This window comes from Dipodomys merriami, unplaced genomic scaffold (assembly GCF_024711535.1).
Source record: "Dipodomys merriami isolate MVZ:Mamm:240054 unplaced genomic scaffold, mDipMer1.0.p SCAF_62, whole genome shotgun sequence".
Taxonomy (NCBI): Eukaryota; Metazoa; Chordata; class Mammalia; order Rodentia; family Heteromyidae; genus Dipodomys; species Dipodomys merriami.
Window position 1 is genome coordinate 323431 of NW_027206202.1, and position 16320 is coordinate 339750.

At 45.1% G+C, this 16320-nt stretch overlaps 1 protein-coding gene across 2 annotated transcripts in view; it reads left to right on the plus strand.

Annotated features, from left to right (window-relative positions):
* Window positions 1-16320, plus strand: part of LOC138814922 (IQ domain-containing protein K-like) — a 68609-nt gene that overhangs the window by 23074 nt on the left and 29215 nt on the right. For both annotated transcript variants that reach the window (XM_070004048.1, XM_070004049.1), the window contains one exon: window positions 8133-8217. In XM_070004048.1, coding sequence (XP_069860149.1) covers window positions 8133-8217 — 85 coding nt within the window. The remainder of the gene's footprint in view (window positions 1-8132; window positions 8218-16320) is intronic.

The window sequence follows — 16320 nt, forward strand, 5'->3', positions numbered from 1 at the left end:
GTGTGTGTGTGTGTGTGTGTGTGTGTGTGTGTGTGTGTGTGTGTGTGTGTGTGTGTGTGTATAGTCTTTTCTGTTTTTGGAACTGGGGATCAAATCCAGGATGTTGCAGTTGCTAGGCAAGCTCTTTGCCATTGAGCTACATCCCAACCCTAGTCCTGATTTTAGACTATAGCCCTGTGAAAATCCCCTAAATATTATAGGTTTGCTAGCATCTATGGGCTCCAATAATCCTGCCTACCAGCCTAGGAGCCATTTAAAGGGTGAGCTAAGGTCTTATTTTAATGTTCTTTGTAAGACACGCTCTCCAGAGCCCAGCTGCTTTGCCGCTGGATGTCATTCTATTGTCAGTGCACAGCTGGTAGGTTGGGATGGTTTGCCAGTTGTTTATCACATAAATGATGACCCCTCTCCTCACTCAGCATGCTCTGTGTTCTATCTATGTCTCAGCTTTTTGTTTCTTTTCTGTGCTGTTTTAATATATATGTAGATATGTGTATATATATATATGTGTGTGTGTGTGCATACATATCTATCTATATGTACATTTTGTATAGCTAGGGACCTTGAGAACCCTTTTAAATTAAACTCTTCTTCAGCTTATAAAAATAACTACAATCTGTCATATGTACAATATACATATTTATTAAATAAATTATACAGTGAAAGGAAATGATCCTTGGCTGAACATTAAGATCCACCTGAATAAATAACTCTGGACTTAAAAACCATCTTTCAAAAGAAAATATCACTCCAAATGATAGAAAGAGGGGTAGCTTTGATTTGTCTCTATTTCTGGTAGCTTTTCTATTTTCAACAAAATTACTCTTTTTAAAAATGATTTTTCCTTTTCTTTTTTTCTTTCTTTTCTGCCAGTCCTGGGGCTTGAAATCAGGGCCTGGGCACTGCCCCTGAGCTTCTTTTGCTCAAGGCTAGCACTTTACCACTGGAGCCACAGCAGTACTTCTGGCTTTTTCTGTGGTACTGAGGAGTCAAATCCAGGGCTTCATGCTTGCAAGGGAAACACTCTACCACTAAGCCTCATTCCCAGGTCCCAACAAAATGAATAAAGAATGAATGAAAGTCAGTTGTAAAATGGAAGGGTATTTACTTTTGGCAGTAGTGGGGTTTGAACTGAGGGCCTATGCTTGCTAAGCTGTGCCCCAGCCTCCATTTCCCCTGTTTTGTTTTTTTGTTTGTTTTTGGTGTGTGTATGTCACATGTATGTGTGTGCCAGTTCTAGGGCTTGAACTCAGGGCCTGGGTGTTTTCCTTTAGCTTTTTCATTCCAGGCTAGCACTCTTATCACTTGAGCCACAGCTCTACTTCTAGCTCTTTGGTAATTCATTGGAAACAAGAGTCTTACAGACTTTCTTGCCTGGACTGTCTTCCAACTTTGATCCTCAGATCTTAGCCTCCTAAGTAGCTAGGATTACAGGTGTGAGGTGAGTCACTGGTGCTTGGCTTCTCTGTTTCTTCTTATTCCTTTTTTGTTTGTTTGTTTGTTTGTTTCTGGACTAAACTTATGTTTATTCCAGCTCTGCATCCATTTCCCCTTTTTCTGGAACACCTCAAGTTCCTCGAAGGACCTTGTCTCTCCCATTCTTACACCATATCTATCAAAGGTCAGACTCTACCTCTGTCTCTGTCTGGGGGATGGGCCTCAGGCCTGACCAATCAGAGCAGTGAACTCCCCCTGACCACAATGGATGCTACCTATGCTGGTTCAAAGATAATCCCAAGACTTTTCAAGAAGCAACCAGGAGTTTCTCTCATTTTCCACTGGACTTGGATCTTTGTGGTTATAAAGCTTTGAGGGGAGAGGGCTACCTCCTAACAATCCTGTACCTGCTAACAGCAGGACAAAGAGGTGGTGAGAGTCCAAGTTGGTGTATCTATGAACTTCACTATCTGACTAGGCCTAAAGCCGACTCAATCCTTTTGTAGTTGAGTGAGCCAGTAATACCTTCTTTTCCCTTTTCTTAAGCCAATTTGAGTTAAATGTCTAATACTTGTAATCAAGGGTCCTAATAAGCTCTTGTACATGATTCTGCCCCAACTACCCTCCAGAACTGTGTTAAGTCAGCTTCCTCCAGGTTCTGCTTCAATAGCAAGCAATCCTCAAACCTCAGTGCCTTCAACACCCTGTCTGTTACATGTTGGCTGCCTATCAGCTTGTGCTCTGCTCCACATCTTTTACCTTAAAACTTAAGATGAAGGAACAGCACTCTCCCAGTAGAGGTAGAAGAATAATGTCCAAACTATACAATGGCAAACACTCCTCCTCACATCTCATTGGCCAGTATAAGTCATGTGACTGCAGTCAGCATCAGTGGTGCAGAGAAGTGAACAGCTCCTACAGAGAAGAATAATACAGTCTACCATGAGCTCTAATTAGAGATGGATGAAAGTGTTTTCTCCTCACCTTTCCACAGTGGCACATTATCCCCTATCTCCTGTTGGCCCAACTCCTGTTTATGAGTCTAACCCCATTCTTTTGAAGTTCGTAGTCCTAACTCAACCAGCCAATCAGAGGCAATTACATTATGTACTAGCATATTAAGAACAGGAGGTTAGACTTTTAACCAAAGACAGTAACCTGGAGAAAGAGCAAAAAGAAAATCAGTAAATCAATGCAAGGTAGAAAAATGAAGTGCTACTGTTCTGGTCTCACATCCCAGGGGAGAAGACTCCTGAAAACCATCATTAAAACTGAGATCTTCAATGAAATGGTGATTGTGTTTTAGTAAAGGAAAAGGTTGCTTAGGGTAAAATGGCTTTTCAGCTCAGATCTATCCTTGGACAAAAAAAAAAAAAAAAAGGAGGAAAGAAAAGAAACTACAATAGTTTCATGATGAAAGGTATCTTGTGACCACAAACTGAGGTGGAAACAAGTTTTGCTGTGTCATTTGAGGACAAATCTCAGCCTGTGACAATCTATTTGTACTGATGTTTGCTGAAGGAACTGCAGATATTCCTGCCTTCAAAATGGCACCAAGACCTGTTCACACTGCCTACTAAAGATAATAATTAATGGCAGTAGGGCAGAAATTTTGCTCTCATGCTCCCTTGGTAAGGGGGAAAAAGCCTCTTAATTTATTTTATACTAGGAAGAATAGATTTCTGTCTCAGTCATTTATTTCAGAGGCAAGAGTGTCAGGGGGACAGTAAACTGTCTTTCTGTTCACACAAGACAGAAAGAAGGACTGCTTCCAGGAAGGGCAAGCAGAAACCCAGAAATCTTCCAAGTGCCTCCCTCTGTGAGGACATTTGACAAGTGGTTGTACTGCACCTGGGTCTCAGAGGACTAACACATGGTCCCAGGCAGTCTGGACACACAGAGGCTTCACCAATGGGGTTCGATGAGTGGGCCTCAGGGCTGTGTTGAACTGGAGTGACTCAGCCCAGCCTGCTGCTGGAGTAATCACAGCTTGCTGATCTCTTAGGGCGGAGATTAGTGTGGGGGCGAAAGCCAGATCACAGATCACAACCAACGAGCCCCGGTTTCTAAATGCGCTTTGTGGCTTCGAGAGAGCAAGTCTGCCCCTGGTAATGAGAGCAGCTCCTCATGTCACTGAAGAAAGGAGATGAGAGAGTCCAGTGATCTTTCCAGATATCTCTGTTGAACTTTTTCCAGCAGTTGAAGTTCATCAGTCAAGAATGCCAGGCCTTGAAGAGGGAAAAGTTGGGCAGCCAGTGAAAGTGGAGGGCCAGGTCTTTTGCAGGATACAGGAAGGTGGACATGAGCCCATACTGGCCTGCTGCAGATGGTGATGGATACAGGCCCTGTGCCATTGCTGTAGATAGCTTCCATGTGAACACAGCTCCCTCTCTTTCCTAATGAAAGGTGGAGGGAATTTTTGGTTCTGAAATCCATTTTTCATTATCTACTTGGCCCGGTGTGATTTTGGATGGTACTTCCTTAATGGCTGGAGAAACTCATGAAAGTTTCATGAAACTCATGAAGATAAACCTTTCAGAATTTCTTATTGTGTATTTCATAAGCAAGCTATATTTTCTTTATGCCTCACAAATCTTTGGGTTAGCTAAAAAAAAGGGGGGGGGTGGAGTAACCATGTCTGTGCTTTTTCTTTTTTTTTCTCTCCTTTTTTTTGTGCTGGTCCTGGGTCTTGAACTCAGGTCCTGACCATTGACCCTGAGATTTTTCACTTAGGACAGGTGCTCTTACCACTTGAGCCATAGATCCACTTCTAGCTTTTTGCTGGTTAATTGGAGATAACTGAGGCTGGCTTTAAATTGAGATAATTAAATCTCAGCCTCTTGACTAGCTAGGATTACAGGCCTGAACCACCAGCGCTTGGCCTTGTTCATGCATTTTTATATATACATGCACACATAAGAGTCTGAAAGATCTGTTCCTTTTCAGAATTATTACATTGCTTCTTGTGATTCTTATGATTCAAATATATTGAATTCACAAATGTGAAGAGAAAGGAGGACAAATGAGCATTTACTAATAAAATGAATCTTCTTAGAAATTCACCCAGCCACGCTGTCTTGCCTGGTAAAATGTCTGCTCTGGGGACGACAACTTCAGCTCCAGAGGAGCCTCAGCCCAGCCACCCCCTCCCATGATTGATATTCCCATCTCCTGTCCCCTCCTTGGCTCCCTGGGGATCAGCCCTTGTCTCTTTATTTTTATTTGACTTGAAGCCAGTGGCATTGATTCCAAAAGACAGAAGAGGATCTGGCATGGCTTCTGTCCCTTCAAGCTGGCCTGCTGAAATGATGGCTAATTCCTTTTCATTTGGCCTGATACACTCGGTTTTCTCATACTTGTTTGGAAACGAGACAGCATGGCATTATTTAGCTCTGAAAGCAGATGTCACCAAAGGTGGCCTTGTATTACTGCCTTCAAGGTCCTCTAGAAACCTCTCTTTTTTGCTTTTCAGTGATGCCATTTTGACACAAAGCAGTGTGGGGTTTCATTACTGGCCAGAGCACTCTTTTGGGGTGCACAGCCCCTGCATCCTCAGATTCACAGTTCTGTCCACTTGCTGTCCCCCAGTGAAAATACTGGCTTTGGGACCATGACACCAGTGATGAATATTGTGCCCAAGGCAGGAAGACTGCTCAACAGAGATGCTCCAAACCTCCAAGTATAAGTGACAAACTCCATGTGGTTTAGCTGCTGTTTCCTCCACTGGAAAATGGCTGTTTTTTTGTTTTTTCTATTTCACACAGACAGCTGCTAACCCCGTCCTTCCCCTCCCAGGCCACTACTTGGGTTTCCTGCATAGCTTGTGTTTGCAACAGCAAATACTGACCTGGAATGAGCCCATCACCCCTCTGTTGTTTTTTGTTTTTGTTTTTGTTTTTTTTCAGGTAGGATCTTGGGCTTTTGCTTGGGCTGGTCTTGAGCCATAATCCTCCTACCTCTGCATCCTTGAGTAACTGGGATTATAGGTGCATGCTACCATGCCCAAACTCAAAGGATAGTTCAGGTAATGTTTGAGGGTAGATTGGAAAGGGAAGAGGAGTGATCCAGGAGAGAGAGGTGTCAGGCCTCCCATTTGAAAGGTATATTTAAGCAAATAAAGGCAAAGTGTCCCTACCTCAGGGCAAATGTCATCCCACACCAAAGGGCAGGACCTAGTATTATGCGTGAATTCGATTGGCAAAATACAGAGGAGCTCCACTCTGAGAAGTCGAATCAGGAGTCTTTATTACAAAGCTGGTGACTGTAAGGGGACTTCAGTCCCAAAGGAACTTGCAGCCTCGAATGAGGAACTAAACCTAGTGAAAGCATATTTACAGAAGGAAAGCAAGCTAGGGGGAACAATCAGGGGCAATCAAGGGCAAGAATTCCCCAGAGCAAGACTTTCCTGGAGCTTAACAACCTTTGACATACCCGTACCTTTTGGAACAAGGTGAAAAGTCCCCATCCTCCACTAAGATGCCAAGATGGTGGTATGGACAAGATGGCATTACCTAGGCCCAGTATCCATATTTCACTAGCAAGTTGAGGCCGAGCTGGCATTCTGCTGGGTGCCCTTGAGCAGAGAGCAACCTGTACAACTGTAATGGGTGCCACTGGCTGGCATGCCAGCACAATGGGCCTCTGAGGGGCATTCAGAAGCACTGGGTAAGATTCAGCCAGTGTCCGTGTGCCACAGTCTCCTTAGAAACACCCAGATTGTTCTGGTAGCTGTTACTTCAAGGATATGGTGTGTTGCTGTGACACTACTGAGTTTTAAAAAATAAGAGCGATGGGGCAGGGTGTGGCTGCTTTTGCTGAGGCTGTGCATTAACTAAAGGCTGGGTACCAGTGCTCCCCTGCCCGCCTTCCACTTTGTATCTCTGCCCTTTGATCTGATCCATTGCCTACTGCAGTCTCTGTACAAAATCACCTCAGCTTCTGGAAAGAACAGATTCACCTAGAAGCATCTTGTGAACAGAGGCAAACTGTCTCTTAGACAGGTGCCTCGTTATCAGCTTGAAAAGCGCAGCCTGGGCCTCCCTGGTCCAGGACTGAGTCAACCTAGCCATACCTGTGGCTTGAGATGTTCTAACTATGCATACCTTTCTCATCCCAGATCCCAGTTCTCCCTATTTAATCTGAGACCAATGCCCGGACATCAGGACCCCCAAGGTGGCTGAGAATGTACTGAAGTGCTGTCTTTCCCAAGGCTACCATGCAGTAAATCTGTTTTCTCTGCCCTTCACTCTTCATTTGACCACTAGATCATTGTCCAGGTGTAATGTAGGACTCCTAGACTTTGGACCTCAGATCAAAAAACCCAGTTTTCACGGATATCTATCTATCTATCTATCTATCTATCTATCTATCTATCTATCTATCTATCTATCTATCTATCTATCTATCTATCTATCTATCTATCTATCTATCTATCTATCTATCTGTATATTTGTGTGTGTATATAGATATAGATATATATTCCCAGCTACTCAGAAGAGCAACTGACTGAAAGGATCTTGGTTCAAGGCCAGCCTTGCTAAGAAGTTACTGAGACCCCCATCTCTACCAATAAGCTGAGTATAGTGATATGCACCTGTCATCTCACCTACCTGGGAAGTATAAATAAGAAGACTGTGGTCTAGGCCAGCTCAGGAAAAAACACAAGATACTTCCCCAAAGATAATTAATGCAAAGAGCTTGGGCTGGGGCTCAAATGGCAGAGCATCTGCCTGGCAAATATGAGGCTCTGAGTTCAAACCCTTGTATGAAAGAAAAAGAACAATGGAACTGTGGGTGAAGAAAAGCATTTATGTGGAAAACTAGAGAGCTAGCCACCCTTGGGGCGTTAAGTGAATAAAAATGGAAAGTGAACATTAGGGAAACGATGCTAGCAGAGCTGCCATTCCCAGGGTGTAATTACCTCTGCAGAGAAGGGGGAGGCTTTCCCGCCTTAGTGCTGTAGCAGGGATGAGGCCTGCCAGCACACCAGAGCCAGGAACAGCTGCACGTCCAGGAACGGCCACTGAACCCTGAGTGCTTCTGGCTTTGGTTTCTTTCATTCTGGAGCAATTCAAAAGAGCATTCATTCATTCCAACAAATAGACTGAATCAGAATTTTCTTTTCTTTTGGTGAGAACTAGGATTTGAACTCAGAGCCTCCTGCTTGCTCAGCTGGCTGGCTTGCTCAGCTGGCATTCTACCACTTGAGCCATAACTCCACTTCTGGCTTTTTGGTGGTTAATTGGAGATGAGAATCTCATGAACTTTTCTACCTGGGTTGGCTTGGAACCATGATCCTTAGATCTCAGCTGTAGCTAGGATGACAGGCATGAGCTACACTTAAAGCTTTTCTACCAGAAATGACATTGTTGGCCAGTTGCCAGTGGCTTACACCTGTCATCCTAACTACTTAGGAGGCTGAGATGTGAGGATTGTGGTTCAAAGCCAGCCCAGTCAGGAAAGTCCAGAAGTGGAGCTGTGGCTCAAGGGATAGAACACTAGCCTTGAACATAAAAGCTCAAGGACAGTGCCCAGGCCCTGAGTTCAAGGCTCAGAACTAGCTAAAAAAAAAAAAGACCATTGTGTAAAAAAGGAGCTAGATGAGGCTCTTATTCAGAGACATCATTGTGTTGTCAGTGTAGCCAAGTAAAGGACGGGTGCTCATGACTGTGTGTGACCGTTTTCTTCCTTTCCAGCCCTCGGCCACCAATCCCGCTGTCCTTGCTGCTGACAGAAGAGGAAGCAGCGATCTCCATCCAGGCATTCTGGAGGGCTTACCTGGTAAGGCTTGTATGTAGCTGTGTGGTCTTTGTCTTGGGGTACGGGAGATCTCTGCCTCACAGAGAGACCCTAGGAAAACCCTCAGATGAATTTGAGAAAAGATATGATCACTCTCTCTCACACACATAACTCAGAAACTGGGTTCCTTACAAACTATCCCTGAAGGGTGGTTTAGAATTTCTGCCAAAACTGGGCTGGGAAGGTGGCTCAGTGGTAGAGCGCTTGCCTTGTAGGCCTGAGGCCCTGGGTTCGATTCCTCAGCACCACATAAGCAAAAATGAAAAAAGCCAGAAGTGGTGCTGTGGCTCAAGTGGTAGAGCACCAGCCTTGAGCTGAAGAGCTGAGGGACAGTGCCCAGACAGTGCCCAGGCCCAGAGTTCAGGCCCCATGACCGGACCCCCCCCCCCAAAAAAAAAGAATTTCTGCCAAAACTTACTTTGCAGGCTGAAGGTATGAGTCAGGTCGTCGTATGTCTGCCTCTTGGGTGTGAGGCCCTGAGTTCAAACACCAGGACTGCTTACTAAAACTGCAACAACTTACTTTGCAATTCTCATGAAAAGAACTGGCTAGCTTCTGAAAGTTGGCCTGATTGGCCTGAATTGTCTAAAAATAATCCTATAGCTAGACAGAGAGAGGAATACATTGTGTTAGAAAAGAAGGAAACTCGGATATATTTTAAAGCAGTCTGGCCTTTTCTTCAAAGCAAATCATACCCAGAAATCTGGTGGGCAACAGGTATGTAATGTTATGAGTGGCTTGTGTCATCCTGCCACGGGCCAGGGGGCTTTGGAGCACATTCCCAGTGCTGTGGGTCCAGTGTGAACCTTTTCATGATGGCAATCTGCAGCCCAAAGAATGAGTGACAAAAGAGAGAAATAGATAAGTTGGGCTTCATGCAAATGAAAAATGTAGGTGAGTAAAAGAGAAGCCACAGAATGGGAGAAAATATTTCCAAACCAGGTATCTAGAAGTCTACTAACCATCATATATAAAGAACACTCACAACTTGACAAGAAAAAAATACAAACAACTATGAAACTGTCAAGGCTTTGAATGGACATTTCTTCAAAGACAATATATCAATATATATGCAAATAATCCCATGTGAAGAAGATGGTCAGAAGCCGGGAACCAGGTGGTTCACACCTATAATTCTAGCTACTCAGGAGGCTGAGATCTGAGGATCGAGATTCAAAGCCAGACTGGGCAGGAAAGTCTGTGAGACTCTTATCTACAATTAACCACCAGAAAATCAGAAGTGGTGCTGTGGCTCAAATGGTAGAGCATTCACCTTGAACTGAAGAGCTCAAGCCCCATGACCGACCCCAAAAAAAAGAAAAAAGAAAAAAGACAAGAAAAGAATATGGTCCTTAGTCTCTAGGAAGTGTGAATCAAAGTCACAGTGAGCTCTTACCTTTGACCCACCTGTGTAACTATAATGAGAAAAACCACAAGGGCAGAGAGAACTTGGAGCCTTCGTGTATTGCTAAGAGTATGTATAATAGTATAGTCACTTTGTTTTGTTTTATTTTTGTCAATCTTGGGGCTTGAACTCAGGGTTTATGCCATTCCTGAGCTATTTGCTCAAGGCTAGTGCTCTAGTATGTTGAGCCACATCTCTACTCTTGTATTTTTTTAGTGGTTGATTGGAGATAAGAGTCTCACTGACTTTCCTGTCCAAGCTGGCTTCGAACTGTGATCCTCAGATCTCAGCTTCCTGAGTAGCTAGGATTACAAGTGTGAGCCACCAGTGCCTGGTGGTACAGCCACTTTGGAAAACAATCTGGCAGTTCCTCAAAGAGATAAACAGAACTTCCAGCCTCATCCTTCTCTGACAAGTGGTCTGAGGACCTCTTACAAGTATAGTCACCCAGTACTTGTTCTGTGTTGGTTCCTGCCACTGTGTTGTCATGTGTGTCACAGCTTCCTTCCTTTACAAGGCCAAGTAATCATCTTGCCTGGAAGTCTTAAAACCCACCAAAGCTGCCAAGATCCTCACTCGTCTACCACAATGCTAGCCAGAGAGCTCATTAAAAATGTCTTAGCTGACAGCATTCACAGAAGTACCACATGCCAGAAAATGCTATTTGTAGCATTGTGAACTCTTCTTGGGGGGCTGTCAATTTATAATTAGACTAGTAAATAGGTCCCTGATAGTTTATTTTAATTTACTTGATTGTTGTTATAGAGGTGATATACAGAGGGATTACATTTTCCATGTGTCTGGTAATGAGTATATTTCCCTTCGTACAGTGTCATCTGTTCCTTCAGTCTCTCCCATTCCCTCCCTCCCGTCTCTACCCACAAGTTGTATAGTTCACTTTTATCAATATCCAATGCAGCCAGTGTGCTCCACTGCTGCACTTTCCACCTGTTTTTTTTTTGGACTGTGCCCTCTGATAGTTTTTGATTTTTTTAAAACTAAACGTGAATCACTTCTGCAGAAGCAGACATTCCATTCCCTGGTTTCTTTCAGATTGTTTCACCATGCCAAATTGGCTGTGTATGTGTGTGTGTGTGTGTGTGTGTGTGTGTGTGTTTCAATGCATTTTAATCATTATTTGCATTTAATGCATTTAATGAAATCTGATCCTCTGGCCGGGCGCTGGTGGCTCATGCCTGTAATCCTAGCTACTCAGGAGGCTGAGATCTGAGGATCGTGGTTCAAAGCCAGCCCAGGCAGGAGAGACCGTGAGACTCCTATCTCCCAGAAAACCGGAAGTGGCGCTGTAGCTCAAGTGGTAGAGTGCCAGCCTTGAGCTGAAGAGCTGAGGGACAGCGCCCAGGCCCAGAGTTCAAGCCCCACGACCGACAAAAAAAAAAAAAAAAAAAAAAAAGAAAAAAGAAAAAAAAGAAATCTGATCCTCTGACAACTGTCCTTTCTGTAGCAGCCACGTTTCACAGTATCCGAGTGCTCTTCCGGCTGTACCATTCCAGAGGGCATTGGTGAGCAAGTATGGAGAGAGGGCAGTGGGGACTGCTGCTCTCCATGGATCACAGTGGTTAATTTCCTTAGTGACTTGGGAGACAAGGACCAGATGGACCCACTACGTGTGTGTCTAATGAGGCCTTCTCCTCCTTTGTTCTGTTTGATCCTAACTCAGTCTGGACACCTTGGTAGTGAGTGTTGGCAGTTCCCTCCTCCCAGTTCCATTCTTCTAGGCCTTGGGATACCTTGAGGATCACAGAGGCCACCAGCCATCACCCCTATTTATGGATTAACACCCTGGTAAGTCACTATCACAACCTTGCAAACTTAAAATAAGAGCGCAACGAATGAGCCGAGACTGGGGTCTCTCTTCTCACAGTAAATGGTGGAAAATCTGTGCACTTATACTTTATAGTAAATGTCGACAGCAGGCTGAGTGTGGATGCAGCACCCCCTGGAGAAAGAGCTTGCTATCAACCAGAGGGCAGAGTTGGTGGAAAGGCCACTCCTGGATTGGGCCAGCTTGGACATGATGGCCAGGGGACCTCATTCAGGCCAGTAAGACTTGGGAGACTCTATTGGAAAAACTATCACTAGAATAGCTGGGACAAAGCCACTATCATCACTGGGGTTACCAGTCACCAGGCTATTGGTGACCATCTCACCACTGAGAGGAGCCTGCCAGACATGACTAAAGAGGCAACCAGAGCCAAGACTCAGGGCTCTGTGTATGTTGGGTCTGTGCATGGCTGAGTGCCAGCTACTTGGGAAGCAGAGGCAAGTGTTCAAGGCCAGCCTGGGCAACATAGCAAGACACCACCTCAAAACAACAATCCATCTCTTGAGAAGTGTGATTATTTTGCCTGTAGACCTCTAAGAAGTGTGATTATTTTGCCTGTAGACCTCCTGTAGGGTGTCTTAGGGGTCATTGCTGGCAGGAAATCACAGACCTCAAGTCATTTGGAGGACAGTCTGCACTGTGGATCAAAGAGTCTACCGGAAGAGCATCCTGAGGACCCTACATGAGATTGGTGGTGTTCACACAGCTTTGATTTATCTTACTGTTTCCTGAAAACCACTTACTTCTGTTCAGAGATCTGATCAATGGCAAACACAGCCCAAGAGCAGGGTCCCACAGCCCAGGAAAGGGCCTGAAAACAGTATCCAAGGAAGGTTTTTCCCTTCCCCCCATATTTTCCTGCTGCAAGCAGGAATTCCAGCTGGAAAGCGGTGGTTTTCCACAGAGAGGAAAAGAAAGGCAGCTGCAAAGCTGGGCCATGAGGCATATCATTTTGAGGTGGGAATATGCAACTGAAGTCTTGCTCAGCAGCCTAACATTCTTGCTTATGATACTCTAGCTGAACAGAAATATGCCCCATGTTTTTAATACCGTGAGCTCCTGCAAGGCATGGATAGTTCATGCCTATAAATCCTAGCTAGTAGGAGACTGAAATCTGATCATGTACAAAGTCAGCCCAGGCAGAAGAGTCTATGAGACTCTAATCTAATAACCAGCAAAAAGCCAGAAGTAGAGTTATGGCTAAAGTGGTAGAGCACTAGTCTTGAGCATAAAAGATAAAAGCTAAGCAAGAGCACCAGGCCCTAATTCAAGCTCTCAAATATCACACACACACACACACACACACACACACACAGCCAAGCAAAGGTGGAACATAGTGTTGCTTACCTGTAATCCCAGAACTCCAGATGCTGAGATAAGGGGATTGTGAGTTCCAGGCCAGACTGGCCTACATTGCAAGGACCTCTCTTAAGAAAACCACAAACGAACCATGTACTGGTGGCTCTCATTATCCTAGGAGACTGAGATCTGAGGACTGGTTTTAAGCCAGCCCTCGCAGAGAAGTCTGTGAGACTCTTATCTCTAACATAAGGTACTGTGGCTGAGTAGTAGAACACTAGCCTTGAGCAAAAATGTTGAGGGACAACACCCATACCCTGAGCTCTGTTATATGTGAATTCCATCAGCGAGATACAGAGAAGCTGTACTTTGAGAGGTTGAATCAGAGTCTTTATTAGAAATCTGGTGACTGCAAGTGGACTCGAGTCCCAAGAAAACCTCGCTGTCCTGAATGCAGTGAGCACAAAGTTTATAAAGGCAAAAATGATGTCAAGGCAGATGTCACATGGTATGGGGACTAACAAAGAGTGCAAAACAAGCCAGTTAAGGGTTAACTAAGGAGAGCAATTAGATATTATAGAGTTTATCCAGGAGGAGCAATCAGGGGAAGGGATTTTAATAACTAAGGGTAGAGATTTCTTGGGAGTCTAACAACCCATGTCATATCTGCAGTTCTGGGAATGACCTATATCACCTCTAGAGTTCTCAGAAAACAAAAACATCAAGATTGCATTGAGGACAAGTTGACATTACTTAGACTCAGTATTCACAACTGGCAAAAAATAAACCCACAAACAACAACTCCAGTTCGTGGCCTCTTTAATTCCTCAGTGACCCCAAGCAGGCTCCTATCTCAGGGTCTTTGCACTTGCTGTTTGGTCATTGCACCTGCCACTTGTCAGTCATAGTGTCCTCCCTCACTTCCTAGGGGTTCTTCTCTGCTGGCCACCTTTTCTACAAACAGTACCCTTTTTGGTTGTGGGGCTTGAACTCTGGGCCTGGGTGCTGTCCCTGAGCTCTTTAGCTCAAGGCTAGTGCTCTACCACTTAAGCTACAGTGCCACTTCCTGTTTTCTGGTGGTTAATTGGAGATAAGAGTCTCATGGACTCTCCTGCCTGGGCTGGCTTTGAACCGCTGTCCTTAGATCTCAGCCTCCTGAGTAGTTAGGATTACAGGCATGAGCCACCAGCTCCCAGCTCCTTAATCACTTCTGATCTTTGTTTTCTTCCTGTCATATTACCTATCTGATACCATGTTGAATATTCACTTACTTGTCTAGAGAGCAGAGGTTTGACTTCCTTACTTTGTGTCCTGAGCTCGTAGCCCATAGAAGGGGGTGGTTAGAATTTTTGAAATAAGTGGCTGGATTCCTGGAATGATTTTCCTCATGAGGCCCTGCCTCATACACCTTTCCCCGACCCCTCAAAGAAGAGTAAAACCTGGATCTCTGCCCTTTACAAACCTCCTCTGATCACACACACACAGCCACTTGAATGTGGGCAGGGACACGCCTGTTCACCAGGACCCTTGACCTTGTTGGCTGTGCATGTTAATTCTCCAGAGACTACACTTGAGAAAGGCCTATTCCTTCATGGCTACCATTGCCAGCCAGCTCCTCCCCAGGGCCTCGTCCTGTGAACCAAACTACTGGAAAGCACGGCTCCCACGTGGGCCCGACACCAGAGCTTCAGCTTTGGAGTCATCTGAGCATCAGACAGGGAAGATGGAATTTCCTTCCTGGCTGATGTCTGTTGCCAGGTGGGCAGTCGCTGCTGGCAAAAATCAGACATAGTATTGCACAAAAGGAATGCTAAAAATGGGGTACAGTATATCAGGTCCCCTCCAAGTCCCTGTGTTAGTGCACAGCCACCTCTTATCTCAGCAGCCTCAGGGAGGTAGAGAGCATGGCCCCATGACCTGAGAAGCAATATCTGTCCAGGCCCCCCCCCCCAGCAGAATTATGAATTGGGGATTTCCCTCTTGTGAAACCCCCATGTCTGACACTGATTCATGAACTATTTCCATATGTTTTCACCCACTCCCTTCCCTTACTGACACAGAATTCAAACCCAGTTCAGATCCTTAGCCATCTCAGACATGGATGGATGGATGGATGGATGAATGGATGGATGGATGGATGGATGGATGGGTGGACGGGTGGGTAGGTAGGTAGGTTTACATAGATTGATTTGTGGTGGTCCTGGATTTAAACTCAGAGCCTATAGTTTACCATACAGGCACTCTACCATTTGATCCCTACCCCCAGTCCTTTTTGTTTTAGTTTATTTTCCAGATGGGGGTCTCAAGCTTTGGCCAGAGGCCAGCCTTGGATGCCAGGGATATCTGTATAAGTCCCACTGAACATATGGAATGAATTTTTCAAAGTTCTCAGAAATATTGAAGCCTTGGTTTTAGACTGAGGATGCAGACAGGACTGGCTCACATTCAGTGGAGTGCTCCCCAAATGGCCCTGGCTACCTGTTTTGCCTCTCTACTTGCGCAGAGGCCTCTGGCCTTCCATTGGCATGTGGCTTTATTTGTTCCTTCTGCCATGTGACAGATGTTCATTGAAGGCCTCACCAAGAACAAAGGTGCACATTATAGTAAATCCCTTCAATCCCCAAGGAGCTAAGAAAAAAATGAAAGTATTAGGGAGTAGGCAAATCTGGGATTTTGAGTCACTTGCTATGTTCCAGGCTCTGCACTAGCATTGCATAAGCATAAGCTGTTCCCCACCTTGCCCTGTTCCTATAAAGTGGACATGTGTGTACCTTTTTCTCATGTGTAGATGGACTGCCATGGCTCATAGGCCCTGTGCCACCTGCCCAACACTGTACAGAGGTGAGTGGTAGAAACAGAATTCAAGCCTAGGTCTGCCTGTTTGCAGAACTCCATCTCTTTCCCTTCTCACACGTCTCTTTTCTTTCCTTCCTTCCTTCCTTCCTTCCTTCCTTCCTTCCTTCCTTCCTTCCTTCCTTCCTTCCTTCCTTCCTTCCTTCTTTCTCTTTGTCTCTGTCTCTCCCCTTCTCTTATACAAATACACATATACACACTTCCTCTTCTCCCTCTTAATTTTTGCATTTCTACCAGCAACATGGGAGAGTTCTAGTTGCTCCATGTCTTTTTTTTTTTTTGGTCATAGGGCTTGGACTCTGGGCCTAGGGACTGTCACTCAGCTCTTCAGCTCTACCACTTGAACCACAATGCCACTTCCGGTTTTCTGGTGGTTTATTGTAGATAAGAGTCTCACAGGGCTGGGAAGGTGGCTCAGTGGTAGAGTGCTTACCTTGCATGCATGAGGCCCTGGGTTCGATTCCTCAGCACCACATAAGCAAAAATAAAAAGGCCGGAAGTGGCGCTGTGGCTCAAGTGGTAGAGTGCTAGCCTTGAGCTGAAGAGCTGAGGGACAGCGCCCAGGCCAAGAGTTCAGGCACGATCAGACCCCCAAAAAAAGAGTCTCACAGACTTTCCTGCCTGGGCTGGCTTTGAATCATGATCATCAAATCTTAGCCTCCAGAGTAGCTAGGATTACAGG